Source organism: Stegostoma tigrinum, chromosome 14 (assembly GCF_030684315.1).
Source record: "Stegostoma tigrinum isolate sSteTig4 chromosome 14, sSteTig4.hap1, whole genome shotgun sequence".
NCBI lineage: Eukaryota > Metazoa > Chordata > Chondrichthyes > Orectolobiformes > Stegostomatidae > Stegostoma > Stegostoma tigrinum.
Window position 1 is genome coordinate 18942120 of NC_081367.1, and position 26096 is coordinate 18968215.

Below are 26096 nucleotides of genomic sequence, written 5' to 3' on the forward strand. Positions count from 1 at the left end.
ATTTGAATCCTTCCTTAACTCAAGTATGCTTAGACAATTGTTCTGCCTCAGATCCATTATCTCAGCATTGAAACTGAAACTTTCCTGGTCTGTCTGGCTTAGCTACTCACTAGATCAATGTACTGGATCATTGGTAACTGATTAAAAACAGCCCTGTTAAACATTCAAAAGCAAGATAGTCCAGATGCTGGAAATCTGAAATGAAAATAAAAAGTGTTACAAGTACTTAATGGACCAGATTGAAACAAAAATAGAGAACTGATTGCTTGTAAAGCTGGAAGGATTCCTCTCCTTAGCCAATTTGGCGCTGGAGACCCAATTCTAGAAGTTCTGGTCCCGAATGCGCACTCAGCATTCCTGCCAGTGGGATGGTTCAGGGGTGATAGTAATTTGCACTTTTGTAAACACACAACTACTTTCAAACACCTCCAATTTTAGTTGCTGGCATTTCCAAACTGTGACTTATTGTCTTTAGGCCTTTGAGAAAAATGCTAAAGCTGTTTGGCAAGGTGAGGTACCCTTTTCAGGGACATCAAGTATCCCTTTGAGAGAGGTAATGTATGCTTTGGGGAGGTCAGGTAACACGTTTCTAAGATGGCTCCAAAGGTGAAGAAGAAAGCTGTTACTGCCAAAAGCAAGGCTAAATCCAAGACTTTGAAAACAAGGAAGGCCAGTTTGAGGGGAGTTCATAGTCGCAGGAAGAAGAAAATTAGGGTGACATCTACCTTCAGGAGACCAAACACACTCAGACTGAGAAGGCAACCCAAGTACCCAAGAAAGAGTGGTCCCAGGAGGAACAAATTGAACCATTATGCTATCATTAAGTTCCCTCTGACCACTGAGACCATAACAACATCCAATGAATAGTTATTGTCCACCTGGATTTTTCTGGTGAATCAAAGTTTGAAAATGTCAGAGTATACACATGGGAATTTGTCACAAATTGTTCATGATATCTTTCAGTTGCCCGGTATAATTTTCACACAGCCTTAATAAATATACCAAACAAGGAAAGCATTAGAGCTGAGTAATTGCATTAAGTCTGAGCAGCTCCAACAATAAGCAGCTTGTTTAATAAACTGTAAGTGCCCAAATCAAGCCATTGCACAGTGCCACTGCTAGGCAAATGGTGATCCAACTCTAAGTTTCCACACTTCCTCAGGGTCAGGGATGGCATTGAGGTCATTACGTTTGCCCACATTCTGTGTGAAGCTAACTTAATTAGTAAATAAAAGCTGAAAGAACTGCGGATGCTGTAAATGAGAAATGAATGCAGAAATCGTTGGAGATGCTCAGCAGGGTCATTTGACCCAGAATGTTAACTCTGATTTCCCTCCACAGAGGTAAGTGCTGCCAGACCTGCTGAGTTTTTCCAGCAATTTCAGTTTTTATTTCAGATTTCCAGGGCTGAACATAAATTTATGTTCAGTCCTGGAGATCTGAAATAAAAACTGAAATTGTTGGAAATATTCAGCAGGTCTGGTAGCACTATGGAGAGAAAAATGATGTCACTGTTTCAGTAGGACTATGACCTTCCATTTGAACTAATTGGGAAATGTAATACATCCTGAGTAAGTGAAAAGGGGGAGGGTGGGAAGAAGAGAAAACAGGAAGGTCTTTGACAGGGTGAAGGGAAAGATTATTAAATGATGAAAGTTTCGTGGTATAAAGCCAAAGGAAGTAGTAGATATCAGGTAGAGTTACTTAAGATGTAAGATAAACTGGAATTTCAGGGACAATACCTTTTAACATTCAACATTCATAGGTTTCAGAGACTCATTTGTCAAAAACTATTCATGCTCTATTTCTAGAAGCACTCATTTCCAACTCAACAAATTAAACAAGAAATTTGTAACCTATAAATTTTCATAGGGTGAAATGAGTCTACCAAAAAGTGTTGTGTAAAACTCAGAACTACATGTTGATATAACCTTTAAGCTGTAGCCTTGCAGATGATTGTAATTTATTATGTAGCATTCTACCACAGAGATAAATGATAGGATTTACCGTGTGTAAATAAGATTTTGCCTGATGGCTGATGAGCCAACAAGAAGCCCACTTTATTTATTTTTTGGAATGTCCAATAAAATAAGTGGTTTAACTGTGATGAACCTTCCCTAAAATCAAAGAGCCTGAAATGTAGATCCTTTCCCAATGACCCCCACACAATAAAAAAAACTTGTAAAACTACTGGCTAATCAGAGCCAGCAAGGGTGGGTGATGGGCTGTGAGTGGATCCCTCAATGCTGCGTCCATGGATCAGACGCAGAGGGCCTGGCAATGAAGCACACCCATGGAAGTCCAAAAGCCATGCTGACTGGATTTGGAATTTGGGCTTTGCATATGTTGCTTATCATTTGTCAATTGTATTTAAAATATAAGTTATTTCAATATACTTACGGGGGTACAATCTCTTTGGTAGCCATCAACAATTTTTCTCTCTGTTCCACCCCTGGAGTCAGTAGTTTTGGGAAGGAAGGAACAGAATTGCATTTACAGAGCACCTTAACAGAATACCTAGGGCCAGCACAAGACACTGATCTAATGATAGTTTAAGCAGCCAGTTTACACATGGCAAGGTCTAGCTTAACAAGGCTAATGGGCAGTCAATTGTTTTGCAATATTTTTCCCACAGAGTAATGTTAACAACAACTCACTAATCTCTTTGAATAGTACCTAACGATCCTTTCTATTCATGTAAACTATTAAGACAGGCAGATGTGGTTTTACCATCTCAAACACAGATGGCACCTCCAAAAATGCACTGGTCAACTAAATTTAGGTAAGTCCCTCGCAAACATTTTTCCTCTGCGACCTGATTTTAAGACTTGAAAGTTATTGTAAGTCCTGAGTGGGAACTCAGAGAGAGGGAGTACAGCTTTTGTGACTTTGTCAGAGCTCTGTAGCAGCCATTCATTACTCAGAACTTTAACCTAGCATTCCCACTTGGGGTCCTGGACCCACTTTGGGAAGCATTGATCTAGATCATGTGATGGGGTGACACTTGGCTCAAAAAAACTACCAGTGAACCATGATGAGATTTGGCATATATGTGAAACACCAGTTACAGATATAGCAGGTATTAGATAAAAATAAAACAAGTGTTACCCTGTAAATGCCTTTTTGAAGTAACACTTCAATGTTAAATATTTCCGGTCCACTGCTCATTTTTTTTCACCCTTCTTATAGTTGAAGAATTTCACTGATCTGGGAGATCTCCATCATTGCCAGTTTATAAGATGTTGTTTACTTCAAAGATTTAGATCCTAAAAAGTGCCGGTATAACATTACCTGTCTCAGCACTGTAGGAGAAGTTGAGGAAAAGAAGTGACCACTGGTCACCATTAGCAGCATGCCCCACACCATTCACCATTATTTACATAGCGATAGTGCAAGGATTGTGTATTTAAACTGAAAATAGTCGGAGGGGCCATATAGTGACAGCCATTCCCAGTGTAAAGCTAATTTCAAAGCTCCTTTTCATAGAATCCCTACAGTGTAGAAGTAGACCACTCAGCCCTTCGAGTCCATGTCGACCCTCCAAAGAGCGCCCCACCCTCTCACCCTGCATAATCCACCTAACCGGCACGCCATGGGGCAATTCAACATGAACAATCCACCTAAACTGCACATCTTTGCACTGTAGGAGGAGACGGGAGGACCCAGAGAAAACCTGCGTAAACACAGGGATAATGTACAAAGTCTACCCAGACAGACACCTGAGGGTGGAATCGAACCCAGGCTCCTCGAGCTGTGAATGTTGGAGGTGCTATTGCCCGTTGGAACAGGGCTGATGGGGAAGATGTTGGGGGCCGAGATGGTTGGCAATGTACTGTCCGATGTAGCATTTGTGTCGAGTCAGGTTCCAAGTGGTGTAAGGGGCCGGGGAGATTGCAGTTTGGGAGTGCCAGCAGGGAGTGAGTTTATTATTTACCTAGAAATAAGATAGATATTTTAACTTTCTAACCTCTCCCCTGCGTAACTATTTATTTAACCGCACCTGAACCCTCCGAATTTTCTGATTTAAATGGATATTTCTGAAAGATTTCGGGTGCAGGACCCATTGGAATCTACAACTTCGCGTGCAGTTCCTTCAGAGTCGGCTGCATCTGGATTCTGTAGGATCCTGACACACAACTTGCGCCTCTGCTGCAGGAATGTCTCTGGACGTCCAAAAATCCAACCCACAAGGAAAACAATCTGCACGGAATAGCCGCTAGATGGAGTCTGTATACCACAAATATATTGGCTCCTTCGAGTCATCATCCTGGACAGAATTACTGGTTTTCTTTTCAAGGTTGACAGTCATATTTATAAATGAGATATGTCTACTGCTGCTGGTGCTCTCAAGACTATGGGAATTTCTTCATCTGATGAAAATCTTGATGCAAAATCAATAGGACATGGGCTAATCAAATGTATCACTGACTCTTGTGTAATGTCAGATGTTAAATTCAATCTTTCTTGACTTATCAATGTTCTTAGTAATTTTGATAGCAAGTAGAATACCTCTCCTCCATGACTTTGTATGCAGTTTTGCTTTCACAGCATTGAATGTGAGGAGCCCAGACTGCTTGAGAGATTTCAATGTGAGATATTGTGAAGTCATCCTTTTTGCACTTGAAATAGAGACCAAAGCAATAATTACGTGGAAGAGAACTCTGGCTGATGGGGATAGAAATTAAATGCATCTCAAGTGGAATAGATGGTGATAGAAATTAAGCTAATGATACTTTAGCATGCATCTCAAGTGGAATAGACTACAAGGGAGTATAATTGTTCTGAAGTTGTATTAAACTTTGTCTTAAACATATCCAGAATCCTAAGTTCAGTCTTGGAATCACACCACACATTAACCTTGGAGAGCTGGAGCTTAGATTCAGTGGAATATCTCCAGGTCTGAAGGGTCTATTGTTTGAATTAGATGACATAATTGAGACATTTAAGTTGGTGAATGCATGATAGTTTAGTTAAGAAATCTCTTTTCCTCTGCATCTAGAGCAAAAGGTCATATAACCTTAATAGTACAATGTGATGAAAGGTGTACATTATATATTATATATTGGAATTTGGATTTCAGAATAAAGATAGATGGATGTGGGTCATTTTTGTGAAGATACCTTTTACAAGTGGGTCAGAAAGTAATTTGGAACAGTGACCAAAATGGATCAATTCCAAGAAAGCATGTAACGCCTATCAAATACCTGGCGGGAACTCTTGTGCTGTTAATGAATAAAACGTTTATGAGTTCAGTTTATGACTGATAGAGTAAACACATCAAGGCCATTAGTTTAGCTTTGACCTCAGGACAAAAGGTTTACCATCTCAGGTCAAAGAGTCAGGAGCTGAGTTCAGAAGCAAAATTTAATTTTTGCCCAGCAAGAGAATCAGGCTTTTCGATCAGGGGAACGAGTATAGATGAGGTGTTTTAGTTTGTGAAGCTTTCAAGCTTGATGAGTTTGGGTAGAAAATTCTTCAAGTTGTCAGAACTGAAAACGTTTTGGCCATCTGAATTGTGAGACTCACAGCAGCGAATTTGGAAAGGAATTAGAGAATTGCCTCTCCAATTCAAGGGAAAAAAAATGAAGTCAGTTAAGTAAAAAAACTTAAAGAGTTGAGAAAGGAGTGAAAATTTTCTGGAATGGATTAGCCGCAAAAGGATTGTGGTGGGAAATGAGTTCAAAGTTTGTTTTGCAGTTTGTGCTATAACTCTTTCTACCTGTGAGATAAATTTGTTTATTTTCTTTCTTCGGTATATTAAACTTAGGTTCTGTTGTTAAAGAACATCTGCAGCCTCATGTAAATATATTTCAGTATCTCGGCCTCATAATATCCAACTTTAAAATTAAACATAAGGCCAGAATTTCTGAAGCTCTGTAATCTCATACAGATTGCCACTCTTCACCATATTTTCTATGAATGAAAGTGCTCTGCATTCCTGACAAGAGATGCTGTTCAGGAATGCGGAGCTTCTATTCTGAAAAGTCATAAGCATAGAATAGTGAGGAAAGGCAAACCACACCCCCTTTTTACAGCAGTCAGCTGCAGTGTTCGGTAATTTATCCTTGCAGTAAAAGTACATAAGGCAGGTGTAAGGTTAGGGTGTCAGATGGGTAGGATACCAGATAGGTTACATGCCATGTGGGTATGGTGCCAGGTGAGCAGGGTGTCTTGAGCATAGGGTGAAGGTAGGTCATTTCCAGGTAAATAGGGTGACTGATGGATAGGGTATAATATGCCAGAAGCAAGGTGGCAAGAGGTCAGAGTAGTGTAGTTGAAAGTGAATGGGAGATATTGGGTCTGGCAGGGATGATGATATTGATTCCCAGGGGTAGTGGTTCATGAGGCATTTAAATGAATACTTTTGGTTAGTTCCATGTTGAGGGGAATTGCAGGTCCCCATGCACACCTTCCAACTATGCGAAAGAAATAACTATCTGGATATTTAGAAAATCCAAGCTATGTGAGCTATCAGGCCAGGTTTCATTCTAGAATCTGATTTGGTCAGTATTAAATCAGCTGCCATCATAACATAACTAGGTCATTCAATGCGGATGATAGTAAGCATTTCTTCACGAAAGATTCTGGGATAGCAAGAACTGCAGATGCTGGAGTCAGCGACAACACCGTGTGGAGCTGGAGAAACACAGCAGGCCAGGCAGCATCAGAGGAGCAAGAAAGTCAACATTTCGGGCCGGGACCCTTCTCCAGAAAATGGAATTTTGGAATGTTTTGTCACTCCAAAGATAATGGGAGTGAGGACATGGTGGAGAGGATGTGTAGCCATTTCTCCCTATTAGCAGGAAATCCTTGGGGAGGCAGTTATTGTTATTAAATAGATGTTTGGTCAGACATGCCATATGCCTTCATGAGTTGAATGACATCACAATATGCGATGTTACAATGTGGTGCATTAGTGTCAGTGCAGGGCAGAGGTCAGTGGTCATGTGATGTGTTACACATAACCTGAGTTCTATTCCAAGTGTTACCACTACATTATGTGACTATAAGTTTGAAATCTGTAACAGTTTAAAATGTTAGTGTTCTTAAAAAAACTTCAGGACATTAACCTCAAGACAGATCCAGTCTTCATGGTGTAAGTCGTAATGATGCAGAAGTACTAAGGCCATATCAAATCACACATGGTAGTAGTGGCTGACACAAGAAACCACATCATGGTGATGGTTGTTATGGGGAAGCTAGTTAGTTATAAAAGGTGATAACAGTTGTAGCAGTTTAAAGATATTTTTCTTAACAAACACTAATCATCTACATGGATTGAGACCTGACATTTACAAGCAACAGCTAAGACCAAGTGGCACAGTGTCTCGGTGGTTAGCACTGCTGCCTCATAGCACCAGGAGCCTGGGTTTGTCTGTGTGGAGTTTGCATGCTCTCTCAGTGTCTGTGTGGGTTTCCTCTGGGTGCTTCGGTTTCCTCCCACAGTCCAATGATGTGCAGGCTAGGTGGATTGGCCATACTAAATTGCCCATAGTCTCCAGGGATGTGCAGGTTAGGTGGATTCGCCATGGGAAATGCAGGGTTACAGAGACAGAGTGGCTGTGATAGGATAATCTTCAAAGGGTCGATGTGGACACAATGGGCCAAATTCTACAAAATTGAATTCAATTCAACAAAATGCTCCAATTTATTCTGAAGCAAAGCAACCTCAATGAAAAGAGAATGTTACTATGTCCTTTATGCAATAAAAAAAATGGAAGCTTTGTAAGTGACACAGGATAGCTCCAATGTAGTTAAACAATCCTTGGACAAAAAGCAGGCTGAAATATTGAAAAGAATATCTTCTGTGTTACTACAGTATTATCTGTGTCTGGATGTCAGTCATTTCCACCTTCTTGTTTATCAGGAATTACACAAAAGCAACAAAAAAAGGCTCCCAAAATGCTGTGTGCATCCAGCTCGACACTTTGTTCTCTCAGTTTAACTACTCACTGATTTGGGAAATGTAGGATTCAGAATAATCAATTCCTTTGGTATTCTAATGATGACAGCAAAGATCCAGATTAAACTTTCCAGCTTTTAGCACACCAGTTTCAGGTTTCAGGCAGCTTCAGTATAGCCAGGCCCAAGCTCATCTCATACTGACAACTGCCAAGTGAAAGAACTGACCAGTTGTAAGAAAGTGTCAACATCAAAATGTAGAATAAGGTTTCACCTAAACTAATTTAATTGAAATGCTTATCGGACTGATCATTGCCTCTATAACCACGAAATCATTCAGAATAGCAAAACTTCTCACCAAAGCTAATTGATGCACTGCTAGATGTTATGCCACATCTCTGGAGCAGGTGGGACTTGGGAATTTACCCTTCTGGCTCAGAGGTAAGAAGACTACTAGTGCACCCATAGACCTCATTTAACCGTGCTAATACATGACTCTGACACCAGGGGTCTTATCTTAATAAGTAGCCTATCTTGTGGTATCTTTTTCTGGAAATTCAAATGTATTATTTCCACTGTTTCCCCTTCAAATCAATCCTGCTTGTTACCTCAAAAAGAACCCAAATAATCTTTTCAAGCATGATTTTACATTCATGAAATCATTAGTGTGTGGATAATGAATTAGAATTAGCTTTATTGCAATGCAAATATACATCCTGGTCATATTTATCAGGAAAGGGTTTCCATTCTTTTGGGAGGTGGAGGGGTTAACATTTTATCGTATAGATTCCACACCAAACAGGCAGAGTGCGTTCAAGACATTCAAATGACACCACAGCATGTGATGTTTCAGTATAAAGGTCCTCATCTCATATTCGCTGCCTGTCCAGTGTTTACAGTCAATATACTGTAACATCAGTCATCATACAATCTAAACTGTGTATGAGCCGGAGATCTTATAACAGTATAAATATTTAGTGTTGTTAGTAAGCTTAATATTGGTAAGCTTAATATTGGTAAGCTTCAAGCCATCTCTAAACAAGAATCCAGTCTTTGTGGTGTGTGGTAAAGGGCTAACCTTCAGGAAGACACACAGGCCACATCATAATGGCAGTGGTGTTTGACCCAAGAAACCACATCAGAGGTATTTGATGAAGACAATAGTTATCACACTGTCATAAGTGCCCAGTATCACCTCTGTTAGGGGAAGACCATAACTTTTATTGTGACAGACCTTGCCTAAGATTAATTCAGGTCCACTTGAATGCTAGGAGCTATTGGCCAATAAGATGCCAATAATTGTAAACTATCTTCTAGGTTTTGCTGTAGTCACATTGCACCTCCTCATTATGAAGTGAAGGTTGCTTTTCTGTCATACAGGCGAGGCTTAACTCTTGTTAACCTGCCAGGAATTGGATACTGTGAAGTGTGCAACCTCTGGATTGGCGTTAATTATCAGGTAGCAGTGAGTCGGCATGATGTCTGCATCAGAAGCATCTGGCACAGTTAATTGTGCATTGTGATCTGTGTACCCTTTTCAAAGGCTGGTATATTTAACTAGAAAAGGGTCAGAAAGGGTCCAAAAAGAAACAGGAAGTGACTGAATAGAATACTGCAAGGTTAACATTATTGTGCTTACCATGTTGAGAAGTAAATTTGACCAAACTATTTTCTGTAATTACATTTCTGGGTTTAAGAACCATATTTTACATGTTCTAGAACTGGCGTAATCTCTACAACAGGACTAAATACAACTGTCAGCTGTCAAGTGGATATGGAGTTTAGCCTCATGAATTCAGCATATGAATGTGTGAATGTGCATAAATAAATTTACATTCATTATAGAAGATTATTAGTACCTTTTATTATTTCAAAAATATGATTTTAAATAGTAGGTACAACATAACGTTTAAAAAAAACGGTAAAACTCAGATTTCTTAAAGGGTGGCTCCTGCCCAAAATAATTCCCAAATTACAACATTGACATTTCTAGTATATTTAATAGCAATGCTTTAATGTTTAAAATTTCTACTTCTAGGCACCTGTTTTTAAATATACAACATTTTTTCTGCATCACATCCAGATAAAACTGGACTTGTTGCTCTGCTCTCATCCCATTTACTTTCAGCTGACCACCAGGTGATCTGGGCTGTTAATATATCCCCATCTTCCCAAGCTTTGTGAAAATTTATAGCAACACTTAATGGTAACTTTCTAGAGCTCGCTAGGGTCATGATTTTATCATATGACTAGCAGATGCACATTACTATAACAGTTATTGCAAAAGTGCAATAAGTCAGGATTCATTCAAGTAGACAAATGTTGCAAACATTTGAGTCATGGAGAAAGCACGATAGCAAAGCTCAGAAGAAATCATCCTTGAAAATGCAAACCATCAAGTCAATCAATTTTTAAAAGTTTGTTTATAAATATTAGGCAATTGTAGCTAAATATCTGCATGTTGCATATTTTACTTCACCTATGGAATTCTAATATTTTAACATCAGTATCATTAAATTATTAAAGTCCCCAACCTTACATAAACATTTAGTCATTTTATATCAATGCAGGGTGCCTGTGATCAATGTACTTGCTACCTAACAGAAGCCTCAGTGTACTATTTAACATTGTTTTACCAAGGTATAGAGTGCACCAAAGTCGGTGTTTTCCCTCTCATTTCTTTACACACCCTTAACCCAAAACAAGTAGGTGACCCAAGGTTGGAGAAAAACTTCATTTCAGTAAATTAACCAAAACTTGAGGTTTACAGTTCTTTCTGTTTGCCATTTGTGGATCTCAGTGAGGCAACATAGGACCTGTAGATTATAATATTTTTGTGTCTTCTCATACAGTATAGCATCTAAGCAGAAAACATAACGGTAACAAGGCCAGAAGTGAAGAGCTTTCCTTCGTAACCAAATTCGTTCATAATCTACATATGCTAAAACATATTTAGGAATGCAATTCAAAATGTTTTCCTTTTCTCATTATATTTATTATCATTAAGTTTTATGAGACATTAACAAGTCAATCTTCAAATGAGAAATGAAAAGTTCTCATGTGATCTTAGGATAACATTATAATGATCAGAACACAAATGAGCGAAAATAGTCATTAAAATGTTCTTGGTTAGATGGCCAAAGAGTAGGAAGTGATTGCACCATAAATGCTTTCTGCTCCAAAATGTTCCTTATTCAAGAAACTCAAAACATTTGTGAAAGGGGAACCCATATACAGAAGGCAATAGGCCAAATCAACCAGTAGGTACCATTTTTTAAAAAAAACAAAAAAAAGTTAGAAGTTTATTGTTCTAGCAAATAATTAACTGGACATTCAAAATAAAGACCAACAAGTGATTTATCACATTTGTTCACATTGTTAAAAACAAGGGACCTTTTAAGGTAATGGAATGAAATAATATTTATTTTTGACCTGAGCCCTGCCACAGTGTTCAATATTCACATCTCCTTCATTTCTGCAGATTTACCATGCCAAGCCGCACCTATCGCTGTCCAACAGAGCAGTCAGAAACATAACCAGTCTTCAAGTTATTCTAAGTCTTCTAATAGTCACAAAATGTAGTACATCCTAATGCCTGGTAAAGTTCTTCCTGTTTGAAAACCTGTCAGACTCAGACACTCCTTGACCACACTATAGGCTGGAGAATTACTTCGGGTAAACATGAACAAAACTTTTTCAATCTTGTTGCTTTGTGTTGCAGAAAGTTCATACACATACCCTGGTATTTCACAAGGTTTCCATCATTTGTATAGTTGAAATTGAAATATTTAGAAAATGTACAATTTATGTCACATTACTCATTTTCAACTATTATCAAAAAACTTAGCTAAAATGTTTAGTTACAGAAGACATAATTCAATATTGATACAATATTAATACCTGAAATTATTATCCACACAATTAAGCATCTATTCTTTTATATTTTTGCAGATTAATTTGTTAATATCATTATTGGTCTTTGGATTAAATAATTGTTTAAAATAAAAAGCAGTTTTCATGGATAGCATTGAAAAATGTCAAGTTCTGCATCTATGGTCTAAAATTGTTCCCAAATAACTCTCAGATTATATATATGTATACCTTATATATATAAAAATAAGACTACATAAGATAAATTCAAAAATACTTCAAATGGTGTACAATTTAGTGCAGCATTTCTAAGAGGCATTAAGTTCTACAAAAGCACAGCCCTGAGCTGTTAGTTTTGAACAGTATGAATAGGGACAGAGGTGATTATGATCATCCTCTGAACTGGTAAGCAGACTACTCTAAACCAGATGATTAGTTTTGTTGTACCAATAATGCAATTTCAATTCTGAGGCTTTATGTATGCAGTCAAATCAGTTAGACAACTAAAAAGTTTCAGGTCTAGAACTTTAGGTTAAAATTTAAATAAAATGGCACCCCAAAAAACAGTACTTAGTGCACATTTTAGTTATCCAACTGTTAGTATTCAGTTCTGTGCTTTACAAATCTGTACAAGTGGTTGTGCTGGGTAAAACACAGGAAATTCTACATAAATGCAGCCTTCAGTTCTTTAAAAGCTGCTCTTCGTTGCTTCCTGTCCTCTTCTAGGCGTTTGCGTCGCTCCTTCTCTGCTTTAATTTCAGCTTCAAACCTGCTGCCAGTTGTCAGAGCCTGGGCCTAGAAACAAGTGCAAGTTAATTTAGGCAATGGGATTTTGTATATTACTTGAAACAATTGCATGCTCCCTCCTTTTGTTAAAGAATTGCATTAGTTCCCAACAAATGTACCAACTGGCATAAGAGTCAGGCTTACTGCAGTCAGTTGCTTTCAAATGGACAATCAGTGCCTATTTTGTTATTCACATTATCACCAGAGATTGTGATTTGTAATCTGGATGAGAGGAAAATTTGCTCCAGTAATTGTAAGTCATGTGGCTCAATTGCCGAAACAGCAGCCTCTTTCTCTTAAGCTCCTTCAAGATTGTAACAAAAACAAAATATTGTGGCCGCCGGAAATCTGAATCAAATAGAGAGTGCTGGACAAACTCAGCAGGTCTGGCAGCATCTGTGGAGAGAGAAACAGAGTTAACATTTTGAATCCGGTATGACTCTTCTTCAGAACTGTCGAGATCAATTTGAAATATTCAGTCATGATAACATTTGAAAGTTTTCAACTGATGTGATTTTGGCTAGCCATGTTTAAAGCAACCACAATGGGGCTGAAATAAAAAGATTGTCATCACTGCCAACCAGAAAGCTGTTAACGTAACATCATCGCTTGTTGTTGGATGTTGGTCATAAAAATGTTCGAAGGCAATTTGAGATGAACAATAAATGCTCATCTTTCTTTCAGTGCCTACATCACATGGACAAATAGAAATGCCATAATTGAAACATGCACCTTCATGTCTGCAAGAAACTCACAATAAAGATAGAGCAATTTTGCTAAAATTAAAAGTTTGAACTGCAATTGTCTTGTTGATTACTGTTTACATGCACAAGATTGTACATCTGAAATATTTCAAAGTAGAAATTTATTTCTTGGGATGGAGTACATGATGTTAATTACCTCACAATTAAATCCATTCAGTAGCCGCAAATGCAGGCTTCATGTAGCACCTTTGTGACCTTAGGTTGCTCCAAACTGTGTTACAGCCAATTATTTACTTTTAAGTGTAGTCGTGATTGTAAAGTAGGAAATGCAGCAGCCAATTTTGCACACAAGTTCCCACAAACAACAGTTAGTTTGTTTCTTTTAGTGGTATTGATAGAGGGATAAATTGTTGTCAGGGCAGGGAAATATCATGGAAACAGTTACATCCATTCAAGAGAGAAAACAGGGTGTTGGTTTAACATTTTAGCCAAAAGGTGGCACTCTGAGAGTGCAGCATCCCCTCAAACCCAGATTGAAGTGTCAGGCAAGATTTTTTTGCTACCTTCTTTCAAGTAGCTCTTCAAGCTACAATCTTCTGTTTCAAAAACCAAGAGTACTACGGACTGAGCATCTTTTGGTTTTTGATTATCTCTAGTGTTGATCCACCACCCTTTCTTCCTATCTTAGAAAGATTTCCACGACTGTTAAAGCTGGACGTCAGATGAAATTGCTCCAATATGTTACAAGTTTTAGGTAGGAAATGCTGGAATTTGTGCTGAAAACAACAAATGCTGAAGATCACAGCATGTCAAAGTGTCCATGGAGAGAGAGCAAGCTAACAATTCAAGTCTAGATGACTCTTCATCGGAGCTCTGATGAAGATTCATCTAGACTTGAAATGTAAGCTTGCTCTCTCACTATGTCTGGCAAATTTTAGGCAGTTTAATTTTTCCCAAGAGCCTGCTGTGTTAAAATCAAAACATTCACGAACTTGAATCCTCTCTAAATTAATATATTGAGAAACATACATAGTGTTCATCTCTTATAAAGCCACACCCTATAGTGCTGTCATAATCTGAACTCAGCAATGAAGAGCCTTAAGTGAAGCTCTGACCATCTACAGCTTTAATACCACTAAACTGGATAAAACTGCACATTCCAAGCAGTGTGTTGGCTGAGTGCTGTCCAAGTACACATTCCAGTGTCTTCAATGAGGTCTAACGCTTGGCAAAATGTCATGGTCAACAGACGCAGCCTTTTAAATTAGAGCGCTGTCAACTCAAGAATTACCTGTTGCTAACTGGTTATTCTGACAACCATTCAAACATTACAGTTTAACAGGTTCTCTTTTGTCCTGTAAATATTTCACTCTTGATCCAATAGTTAGTTTTTACCTTTGCCTCAAAGAAATGCTTGGCACCTTGAACCCCCTCGGTGGAGACATCAATTTCTGAAAGCCTGGCGAGAGCCATCAACCCACTGTCTTCCTCCAACTCTCCCGCTGCCGCCTTGTGGAAGATCAGAAGAAACTAAAAAGAAGTACAGGTATACTGAGCAAATTGGTGAACTCTCATCAATTCTAGCCCCTAGGACAGGTCCAAAAGCAAGCCTCGGTGTAAAAATTTCCATGTGCATCTGGAATATAAATTCATAAAGTTACACAGCACGGAAACAGGCCCTTTGGTCCAAATCATCCGCTCCGACCAGATATCCTAAACTGACCTAGCCACATTTGCCAGCATTTTGCCCTTATTCCTCTAAGCCCTGCCTATTCATTTGCCCATCCAGATGCCTTTTAAATGTTGAGGCTGTACCAGCCTCCACCACTTTCTCTGTCGGCTCATTCCATACATACACCACCCTCTGCATGCAAAAGTTACCTCTCAGGTTCTTTTTAAATATTTCCTTTCTCACCATAACGCTATGTCCTCTGGTTTTGGATTCCCCCACCCTAGAAAAAAGACCCTGACTATTCACACTATGACCCTCATGATACCTCTATAAGGTCACCCCTTAGCCGCCAATGGTCCAGCCATTCAGCCTCAGACTGTAACAAACCCTCCACAGCCAATCACACATTTTTTTAAGTTTTAGTTGGAATTCAAGAAAATTATCTTCTTGAAACAATTCGCAATCTTAGCTTGAAAAAAAAAATCCCAACAAAATGACCACAAAAATGTGGAAACATGGGACTCTGGGCTGAATTCTTGCTCTTTGATAAGCAGCAGAGTTGAAATAATTCCCAGATGTGGAAACCCAGCCTGGGGGAAAGTGGACTAGAAGTTTGGGTTTCTGTGCCAGGTCTGCTGGGTTTCATGGAGTTTTGGTGGGTGACCCCAGGGGGCTGCTGCAGGCAGAAGTAGGTTGGCCTTAGGGCTCCAGCACTTTGTTGAAGATATGGACAAAAGAATAAAAAAAAACTGACAGCTCCCACCCCTTACCTCCTAACCCACTACCAATTTTCCTACCTCCCTTACCTCCCAACCACACTCTTGCATATGCTATTTACGTTAATGCATTGTACCTCATGCACTATCCTTATACCTTCCTTACCAATCTATGCTCCTTTATGTTGCCCCACAGGACGGCCTTCGAAGTTCTATGTCCCTCACCCACCTTTGTGGCCCTTTTCTGACCTAATACCAAACAATTTCAATCAACCATGCCACCCTTGTGCCTTACGCGTACCATACCAAGTCACCCAGTACCCATCACAGAAGGCCTCAGGATCCATGCTGAGATCAAATAAAATTCTAGAGTTATTATTGATGATTTCCATACCTTAAAAAAGTCTTTTATAGATTAAAAAAGACACATGGAACATCTTTAAATCACTTATAAAAACAAGTACTGGAATTCACAGTCCTAGTTTAATTATTTATAATCGTCTTAATCTGTCAAACTGTGAACTGGCAGGCACCCTACTGTGACAATGAAAGGTTGACAAATCAAAATCCAGCACTAATCATGCAATGATACTCCTCAGGCTGAATGTCAACAAAGTGAAATAGCAAGCAATGATTTCTTTTAAACATACAGGAGTGGGATTTTGAGACTGAGGTCTCCCTCCCCACCTTACACTTCTTTTCTAAATTTGAAAGTTGCTTTGTTTATGTAAAGAATTTGGGTTTGTGAATTATAATACACACTTATGTAAAGTTTATTAAACTAAATTTTAGCTAAAAAGAGCATGAACTGTACTTATACACAACTTATTTTTTGAGATGTTGAATTTCTCTGATTATCTCATAGCTAATTTGTCGGGTTAGAGACTGTTCCCATTAACTCAATTCCCAAAAGTAGCATAAAAGAAGCCAAAAAAAAGTAGTTTTCTTATTTTTTACAAAACACAAGGAGCAGAACAGTTGTCTTTGAATAAGTAGTTTTGCAATTGACTGTGTTTGACTTCAATGGCAAGTTGGTAATGTGTACAAAATATTTGGACATTTTGGCCATATGTTGGATATCAACAAAATTGACCATTATTTAAGTGTGCATACTAATTTCTTTGATCTTATCTAAGCCAATTCTCTCTTGGCACAGTTGCTATAGTTAATGATATTGAATGAGAGCAGGTAAAATTATGGGCTTGCCTTCCTTCACTGTCACCCCACCTCTTAGTAAATCACTGGGTTTAGTTTCCAGCCTGTTAGTCACATTGGAATTCCATATTACACCCTTTCATCTTTCATTAGCAAAAAAAAGCTTTGGGAAGACTATCAGGAAACATTTCTCTCCCCCAAAATCCCTAAACAGCATGAATGATGGGCATATAAAAAAAAATTCTACAGTTTTTTTTCTCTCGTTTTTGAAGATAATGCATCATCTCCATTTGGGAACTACCATAACAACAAAATTAAAATCAGGAGTTCAGTGAGAGTGGGGAACCCCATTCCCACCTGACGGCACAGATCAACTTTCCATCATTCCGTGGTGCAGCATGCTGTAGCATCCTCAAGAATGACTCTTGATCAAGCAATTGCTTAGGATTATGGCTTTGTGTTGGGTACGGGAGGGGCAGTGAAGAAATTTTAAAAAAGGATTAAAAAAAGGACAACAGAAAATGGTTTGTGCTTAATACTGTTCTATTGGCTGATTCCACACCCAAAACAGAAAACCAAAATGTTGTACAGGTATGATTAGTGCTGAATTGTGGTGTAGATTAAGGAAATTTTACACTGGACATATTACATTACACTGGAATGTGCACTTCCTTTCAAATATAACATTAAAATAAGTAGCACGTGTTAATGACATTTATTGTTTCATGTATCAATATTATTCAATGAATTAATAATGCTCACTGACTGGGTTCGCAATATGGACATTTAGGAAACCATTGTACACGTTAATTATTTTTATAGGTTTTACTGTAATAAAGCAACTCAAAACTACACACAATAATACATGTACAATATGATTTAAACTGATCATTTAAAGCAGAGCCCAAACTCATTCAGATCACAGTAGTAAAATGGGAAAATTAAATCAAGATTTTGAATGTATAACACACTTAGACTCAACTGTCATCTCTGTCAGTGGGACATGGAAGAGAACAGCAAAAATGTTACAAAGCTTGGACATCTTTCACTGGTACTGCCTAAGCAAGATCTTGGGTATCATTTTGAGAGATAAAACTGGCAGTAAGGAAGTGCTACACAGGATTGGTCAGAGGTGCCTAAAAGTACATTGCAAAAGAGAAGATGACTGAAACTGGCAGGATAAATGCCATGCCCTCCCAGGCATAGGTACTGCCACAATGGCAGCTGAATGGACACTGTCAGATGGCTGGCTTAATATCTGGCAAAGTCAATTTATGAAGTGCCTACAAGAGTGGGAAGAAAGGATTACAGTGGACCAAATCAGGTGGAGGAGTCTTATTGCCCATTGTTCTGCACTGGACCACAGGAACAAAATGAGTATTCTGTCGCTTTCCTGCTTTGAAGATGGCATGCCTTTCTTTTCCTTGGCACCATTTGAGAATGAATTTTGTGCTTGAGGCCAATTAACAAAAGAAAACCTGGTTGCTATTTGACACCAATTCCTCCCCTCCTTGGTTTCTTGAAATTTTGTAACTTATCATGGCATCTGTGAAGACGTCAGCTGAAAACATGTCTGCAAGAACTACACATGCACACAATTACAGGTTGTGGATTTTTCATTAACCCATCCATATTGAATGAAAGAACAGTGGAAGGGTTTCCACTCAGTGGTACGTTTTTTGATGACCCACAATATGAGCAAATCAGGTACAAGTGATTCAAGAACAGAATCTGGTTCTATTTGATAAGGTATTAAAATGGCCTTTTTATAAACCCGTCTGCAAAATTCTTTGAGTCAATAAAAATGAAAACCCTTTGGTAATATTTAATGCAACTTTTATACAAGTAAATAATTAATTTCTACCACAAAGGATTGTGGCTTTCACATTGCTAGTAGCTTTTTAGAATTAGTTATTTAAATTGCAATACACAGATTTTTCCTCAATCAATGCAATCGCTAGTAAATTGTATTCTAGCAATATCTGCCAGCTTACACAATGAGTAACCTATAAAATAAGCTATACTCTATTATCCATATCAGCTTCATTTATGCTATTAAGGGTATCTGTTACATTGATTACTCCTGCCAGAAAAAAAAATCTCATTTTTAGTGGGAAGGAACAGCAGCATGCAGAAACCAACTTGTATCAATTTCATTGGACCAAATTTAGTGCCCACTTATTTTTCAGACAGACCAAAAGCAAGCAAGGAAGACTTGAAATAGTACCTTTCACAACTGCATTACATGCCAGAATATTTTCCAGCTAATGGAGTATTTTTGAATTATAGTCACTTGTAATATAGGAAATACACCAGCCAGTTTGTGCACAGCAAGGTCCCAAAAAACAGCAATATACTAAGGACCTAATAATCTATTACCATGATGTCAATTCACGGATGAATATTGAGGAACAAAGTTCTTCTTTAAATAGTACATTGCTCTCCCTCTCAAACCAAAAAGAAAAGCAATCAGTTCTAATGTGTGAAATCTTACCAGATAATGAATGATCTGAGCATTGCAAGAAAATTGTAGGAGATCAGAACTGAGGGAACTCTACACGTTGAGAGTTAAAGGTCTTATTTTCCAACCGAGTGTTAAACAGCAAGATGAGATTCTTGTCAATGTTGAGCAAGAGCACTTTGAATTTATTTGCATGTATTAGCATCTCATTATCAGTTAATTCCCACTTTATTGATAAGGAATTTCCTCTTGTCCCATCCACAAAATACAAACCACAATATGGCAACTCCTGACATGAAAGTCAGAGAGATGGTAACCTGGTGATCCCAACTCGCTGCTTGCTCTTCCAGGCCTCCATCTCTGGGCACCATCCCCAAACTCAGGGAATACTTCATGGCAGCAATTCACTCACAGTCTTCATCACAGACATTGGCAATGGGACATGTACCAGCCTCTAGCACCTACATGGCATTCCTCCTATTCACACATAATACAGTGCTGCACTTGCATGCTGCACCTGAGTGTACTGGGACCTTTTATTGCAATGCTGCTGCTATGCTACTTTGTGCATGGGGTCAAACACGCAATTTATGGATTGGAACAGAATGCTTCCCATGGATCTTGCCTTGCTCTTTACACACTCACTACTTTGCTGCTCACAGCATCTTTGCTTGCCTTCTCATGCCTGTTTTGTGCTTTGACCCCCTCAGCCAGACTTAAAGGTTTCCAGTTGCTCTGGTTTGCCCTTTTTGTGCCTCTGCCAAGGCAGGCAATTTGTCAGAGTTGTCAGCAGTGGTCAGTCAAGAAGATGAATACGTTTCTGTACACCACTTTGTTATGTCAATGTCACAATTGCATCATGTGCCAACTGTATACGCACAATAAAATTCAACATATATCAATTAAATTGGCCATGTCTCAAAGTCCAAGGGAGCAGCCTTCAGTCAGCGGATCCTGACACAGTAAGTCAAGGGCAGCCTGTGATATCAATCCATGGACATGGGCCCTGTTGATCGGTTGCCTGGTGGTCAGAGTCATGATCCTCTACTCATGAGGAATGAGGAACAGAAAACAGAAGTAGAAACAAAAGGCCTCAATGCCAACCAAACTATTTACTTCGTGAAATGGATTTGGGGATATGATTTTAATTTTACTTGAAAATGTATCCATTTAATATTTATAATATTCCCAGAAAAGTTAACTGATTTATAGAAAGATCGTTCTACTTTGTCACCAGTTATAAATCCCACAAAAGGTCTAATCCATATTTGAGAGGTCAATGTAAAGTATGGTCTGTTAATATCTCAGTTCCTTTTAACTGGCTCCAGATTGCCAATTACAACCATTTTCCTATGAAATCTAAAGGCAGCCAACCAAAGTCTTATTAGAACTCCATGCCAAAATTGGATGTTTGTCAGCTCTGTTTTCCTCATCCTCAACTCCATTAAAATAAAATCTGCAATAAAAGACAAACCGAGACAACCATTGCATGTATATTGTTACCAACACTGCTCCAAAAAACTGTAACTAAAGAAAATTGTCACTGCTGTAAAGGAAAGGCTGCAGCTAAGGGCTCCATTCTTGGAAATATATTGTTATGTCTTGATTACATATTATACAGTTTTTAACAATTATGCCCCCTTGTGTGAAGCTTGCTGGGATGTTCAATTGACTCGCACAGTAGCAAAGCCCGAATGCTGGAAAGGACCACGTTCTGTGCTATGAAAACTTCTGTCAGCAGACTGTTGAGCTCCGTGTTATTGCAGATGGTGAGCTTGCAGGTTTCCAGGGTGTTGAGTTGTTGCTGTCATCCTGGGTCACATGATTCCCTCAGCTCCAGTATCTCAGTGGTCAGCAACTCTAGAACAATGGCTAAGTAAATGTGGGCTGCTGGGACACGTGTTTCAGGTTTTTGGTCGAACAGAGAAGGTACAATGATGCACTGCCAAGTCTGATAATGTGTAGTTTGAATGGGAACCCGTAGGTGTTGTTCCCATGTATCTGCTGCCCTTGTCCTTCCTGGTGGTAGAGGTCATGGTTTTGAAAGATACAGTCAAAGAAAGCAGGTCAAACTGGTCACGTTTTTTTTCTCTTCTCATCAAAAATACTAGATATAATTCCAATACACTCTTATTTCTCCAGTGTCACCATGTTTACATTGCTGACAATTTGTTTAATCATCTTCTCCCACCCTGTTCCGCTGGTGGAACGTCTCTTGTTTTTGTCAACACAGTTGGTCACCATGGTCAAGTGGGCCACACAGGTCACCATGGCTGAGAGGGGCACTGGGGTCACCAATGGCCTGGCAGAGCACAGGGGTGCCATAGAATGATCAGCAGGATGCGTAACGTGCCAGTTGAAATAGAAATGGAGAGAGAAGCCGCTGGGTAAACATTTTGCACATATAGGGTAATATTTGTTTATGTTTGTTTGTATCAATAACTGTAGGGAGTTGCATTTGATGCTCTATATAACTGTATACTCAAATTTAACAAGCTATGATCACTTTTGAATGCTCACAACTATTTCCATAAAATGAATAAACTGTGATCACTGTCGAATGCTTTACTGCTTGAATACGATCATCTGTGCTCAGGACTTGGTCCAAATTACATCATTTGATGCCTGCTGCAATCGTCACTTTACTAGCACAATCAAACGCTCATTATTTCAGGCAGGATCTCCTCACTCCAAAGGTTTCTTTTCTATTAAATCTGCTTTGTTCTACAATCTGAGCAATTAAAAAAGAAAAGTTTAAAAAGGTTTCTGTTGGTCGCACAACAATGATTTTGGGATCCACCTGAAGAATTTATGACTGGTTACAAAATGTGAAAACTGCTGAACTGAACTGAGCCGAAGTGAAAATACCACACCCTTCAATTATTAAATCTAAATACTGCATGAAGTAATCAAGTTATTTTAAACTAATTACTAATTATTTGTAGATTGTCCCATTTAAAAACACGTCAATACTGGGAATGAATCATGTTACACTAAATCCTATCAAGTCATAAGAATATCATAAACTTCATTACAAAAGCTACTTCTCCAAGTGTGCTGTTTTAAATAGGAATGTACAGTTGTTCTCTTATACACAAAAAACATTATTGTTGCCCAGATTTGCCAAGGTCAGATCATTGCACAGTGACAAGATTGCATATTTACTGGAATTACATTTCTGTGTACTTCTTGAACAAAGTTAAAACTTTCTTCCCACACAATTGTTATGTCTGTTGCAATACACGGACAGAAAGAACTGTACATTTCTTAATCAGATTGTAGGAATATCCCTTCGATATCCTGGAGTCACACTTACCACTCAAAGAAAGATGAAGTGTACCTTCATGTCATGTTGGATTTTCCAGGAACTGCAATAAAATTACCTTCAACCAAGAAAATTAGTTTTTAGCTAACCATTTTCCTGCCATGCCAGCTTTCTTGGAGATCTGAGAAAGCGTCTTTTTAACAGTCAAGATATTTCTGTGGCAGATTGGAGCAGGCTCCAGCTTTCATTATACATATTGGCTTCTGGACAATTCACCGGGGCCGAGGCACCATTCCAAATATATTTAATGGCAGCTTTCCTGTCAGGCCAATCTAGTAGTAGCATTTCTGATGTTCTTAAGCTGATTTTGAGAAGATTATGTTCAAAAAATTAAAGTATGACGCATGCATATCATATGAATAACTTTGCTTTCCTGTGGACTAGAAGGAGCCGGAATGCACTTCGAGGTCCCTTTCAGAAGTTATCTCATCTCCAACTGTGCAGGGGCAGACTCAGCCATCAGAACAGATGACAGCATTTGGGTACACACTCCCCTGCAAAGCAACAGTTGCAGAGCACTTTGTTGCACTTCAATCAGGCACTGTTTCCATAGAGGTGAATATCATCGCAAAGACCTGAGACACCAGCTAAGACAAATGTCTCCAACTGTGGAAAATGCTGTTAAAAGCCTCACACTTCTTGTATGCGTTCTGGAATAAAACTCTTCATCAATGCCCTTGAGATTCTGCACCAGCTTAGCAGAATCTGTGCCCTTTGATAGGTACTCTACACTGCAGTTCCTGTCTCCAACAGATGCCACTGCTTTTGTGTGATTTAGAGATCATAGGTGCATTGGTTGCAAACTTCCAAAATTTCCTAGTCTCTGGAAAGACACCAGTGGATTTTTTAAAAAAGCATAAAACGTAAGGCTCCTTCACAAGAACTAAAGGAGACAGAAAAGGAAAACCATTCACCAGTTAGTCTAACATCGGTCATCGAGAAATGCCATCACCTCTTTTGAGTCAGTCATGGCAGGAAACTTATAAAATCATAATACACTCAGGCAGTAAACATCTTTTTAAGAAAGGAAAGTCATGATTCATAAACTTGTTAAAGATCTCGGAGGACAGAACAAAGAGGATGGGTGGGTTAGTGAAGCCAGGAGTTGAAGTGTACTTGGATCTCCAAAAGAGACATTCAATAAAAAAGATGCGCGTTAGGAAAGTTGCTACATAAGATATGAACTCCTATAATAACTTGGATGTAGCATTAAGTAAATCAACAAGAGGTAGAGATTCAGGACAAAATTTAGTCATTTTCCTTTGACAAACTAACTAGAAAGATGCCAAAGGTTTCACTGCTGGTTTCACTCAACTATTTACCATCTTATATTCATGAAGGGGCAGAGTATAGAGTCTCTAAATTTGCTGGTGTAAGAAAGGGAAAATGTGAATAGGACACAAAAATCCAAATTTTGCCTGTTGAGGAGTGCAGCTCAACTCAGGAAATTTCACGACTCACCTGTCCCACTTGGAAAATAAGTACCCCAAAGTCCAGAGTCAGGTTGGTGATCATCCCTAACGACCCATCTGACCTCCCAACAAACCTTCCTACTCAGCAATGCAAACACAAAGGCAAGTCACTTCCCCTATTCACACCTCTAGGATCCTTCAGAACCTCTATGCCAACTCCAAAGCCACTCACCTAGTACTGATCTCAGTAGATATTAGAAATCATAAGATGACAAAATCAAATCACCTTAAAAAAAATCTAATACAACTGTTGGTTCCCACTAATCCATCCTTCTTGTTACATCCTCAGACAGCTTTAATAAGTTTATGAATCATGACTTTCCTTTCTTAAAACGATGTTGGCTGTCTGAGTGTATTATGATTGTCTAAATATCCTGCTGTGACTTCCTGAATAGGGGATTGTAGCCTGATGTGGTACTAATTGCTGTGGAGTTTCCTGTTCTGTCTCCTCCTTTTCTTACAGTGGGGAATTACATTTGTCATTTTTCAATCTACTAGTACCTTTTCAGAATCTAATAAATTTGGAAGATTGAAACCAACGCATCTATAGACTTAACTGTAAAAAGAAAATCGTGCATTCATGGAAGTACCTTAAATAACTAGAGGCCAATTGTTTATAAAAGCAAACTTCCAGTCATACCTTTGAATTTCTGTTTAAACAGTCAATCAAATTAAGAACTCAGAGGTTCTAAGATTTCTCAACCAAGCACAGCCAAGAAATGTCAAGAAAGAACTTTATTGAAACTGCTAGAACAGTTTCTACAAAAGCTTGTCAATCTAAACCATCTAGCCGATTTATTGTTAAGAAAACCTACTACTGCCAGATTTTCTCCAAGTTTGACTGAGAGATTTAAAAATAAGATTGTGACAGTTAATGACACTGTATCTTCCCTTCAAGAGCAGGTGCATCTAGTCCATGGGTCTGTGTTTGGCAAATTGCAGATTAAGCCTTTTACAACAACCAAAATTGGATTTGGTTGAACCTGCTTTCAAATGGACCCGCTGAGTTTAGCTTTCCCTTCTATGAGAATCACACCCACCATTTTCTCTGAAATCTATTGGAAATGGGGCAGAACCTACACAACTGCATCTTACCAACCAGCCTGCACATCCTTCCCATGTCTCAAAAATCGTATCTGCAAGAGGGATATACACAGGTCAGAGGACTGGGAAAAGTTAGGTACACGAAGAATCACGTAGGAAGATGTGAAGTTATTCACTTTGGTCGAAAGAGCAGGGAAACAGAATGTCACTTAAATGGAGAGAGACTGCGGAATGCTGCAATACAGTGAGACATGGGTGTCCTCATAGACAAAATCACAAAAGGTTAGCATACAGATAAAAATAATTAGGAAGGCAAATGGATTGTTTTCTTTATTGCAATGGCAATAAAGTCTTGTTACTACAGTTTAAACATTCCTAGGGCCACACATTCTTTAGTGTTTATTTCTTTTTTCCATTTAAGATGGCATTACCAGAACTGGGGCTAGTTCAGAGCGAGTACAGTAGTCAAAGGAGTCTTAATGAGAAAGGTTGACCCTTTACTCATTGGAGCTTAAAATAAAGAGAGGTGATATTATTGAAACGGTGAAGATTCTGAGAAGGAACTGAAAGTGTATGTGTTAGTGGCTGAGATTGGGATGGCTAGTGTAATGGAGGAGGGTGAAGTGAAAACCATGACTAAGTCAAACCCAGTTATATTCAATGGCACAACAACATGTTCAAATTGCTTACTTCTCCTTCTAGTTCTTATGTTCCATGGTAATGTGTTGCTCACCATGTGATTTTGTAATGATCTGCTTTGCAGGCCCCACCGAGGTATATATATCTGAGCTGGTGAGTGGGATGTGAGAATCATGGGATGGGGTTTCTCAGTGTGAGGTGTCCTTGCTTCTCCTCTGGTACCAGTTCCTATATGACGCTGAAGGATCTGGGAGAGACTTAACTTATGAATTAGAACTGGCAAAGTGAAAGGGTTTAGGGAGCACATCATGCAGATGATCATATTTCAGTGGCTGCTGACATCAAATCAA

At 38.8% G+C, this 26096-nt stretch overlaps 1 protein-coding gene across 1 annotated transcript in view; it reads right to left on the minus strand.

Moving 5' to 3' along the window:
• Positions 1-9798: 9798 nt before the first annotated feature.
• The window catches only part of efhd1 (EF-hand domain family, member D1), a 111544-nt gene continuing 95246 nt past the window's right edge, over positions 9799-26096 (minus strand). The window contains exons 3-4 of the mRNA XM_048542911.2: positions 14658-14792; positions 9799-12567 (exon numbers count right to left, since the gene is read on the minus strand). Coding sequence (XP_048398868.1) covers positions 12436-12567; positions 14658-14792 — 267 coding nt within the window. The 3' untranslated portion in view covers positions 9799-12435. The remainder of the gene's footprint in view (positions 12568-14657; positions 14793-26096) is intronic.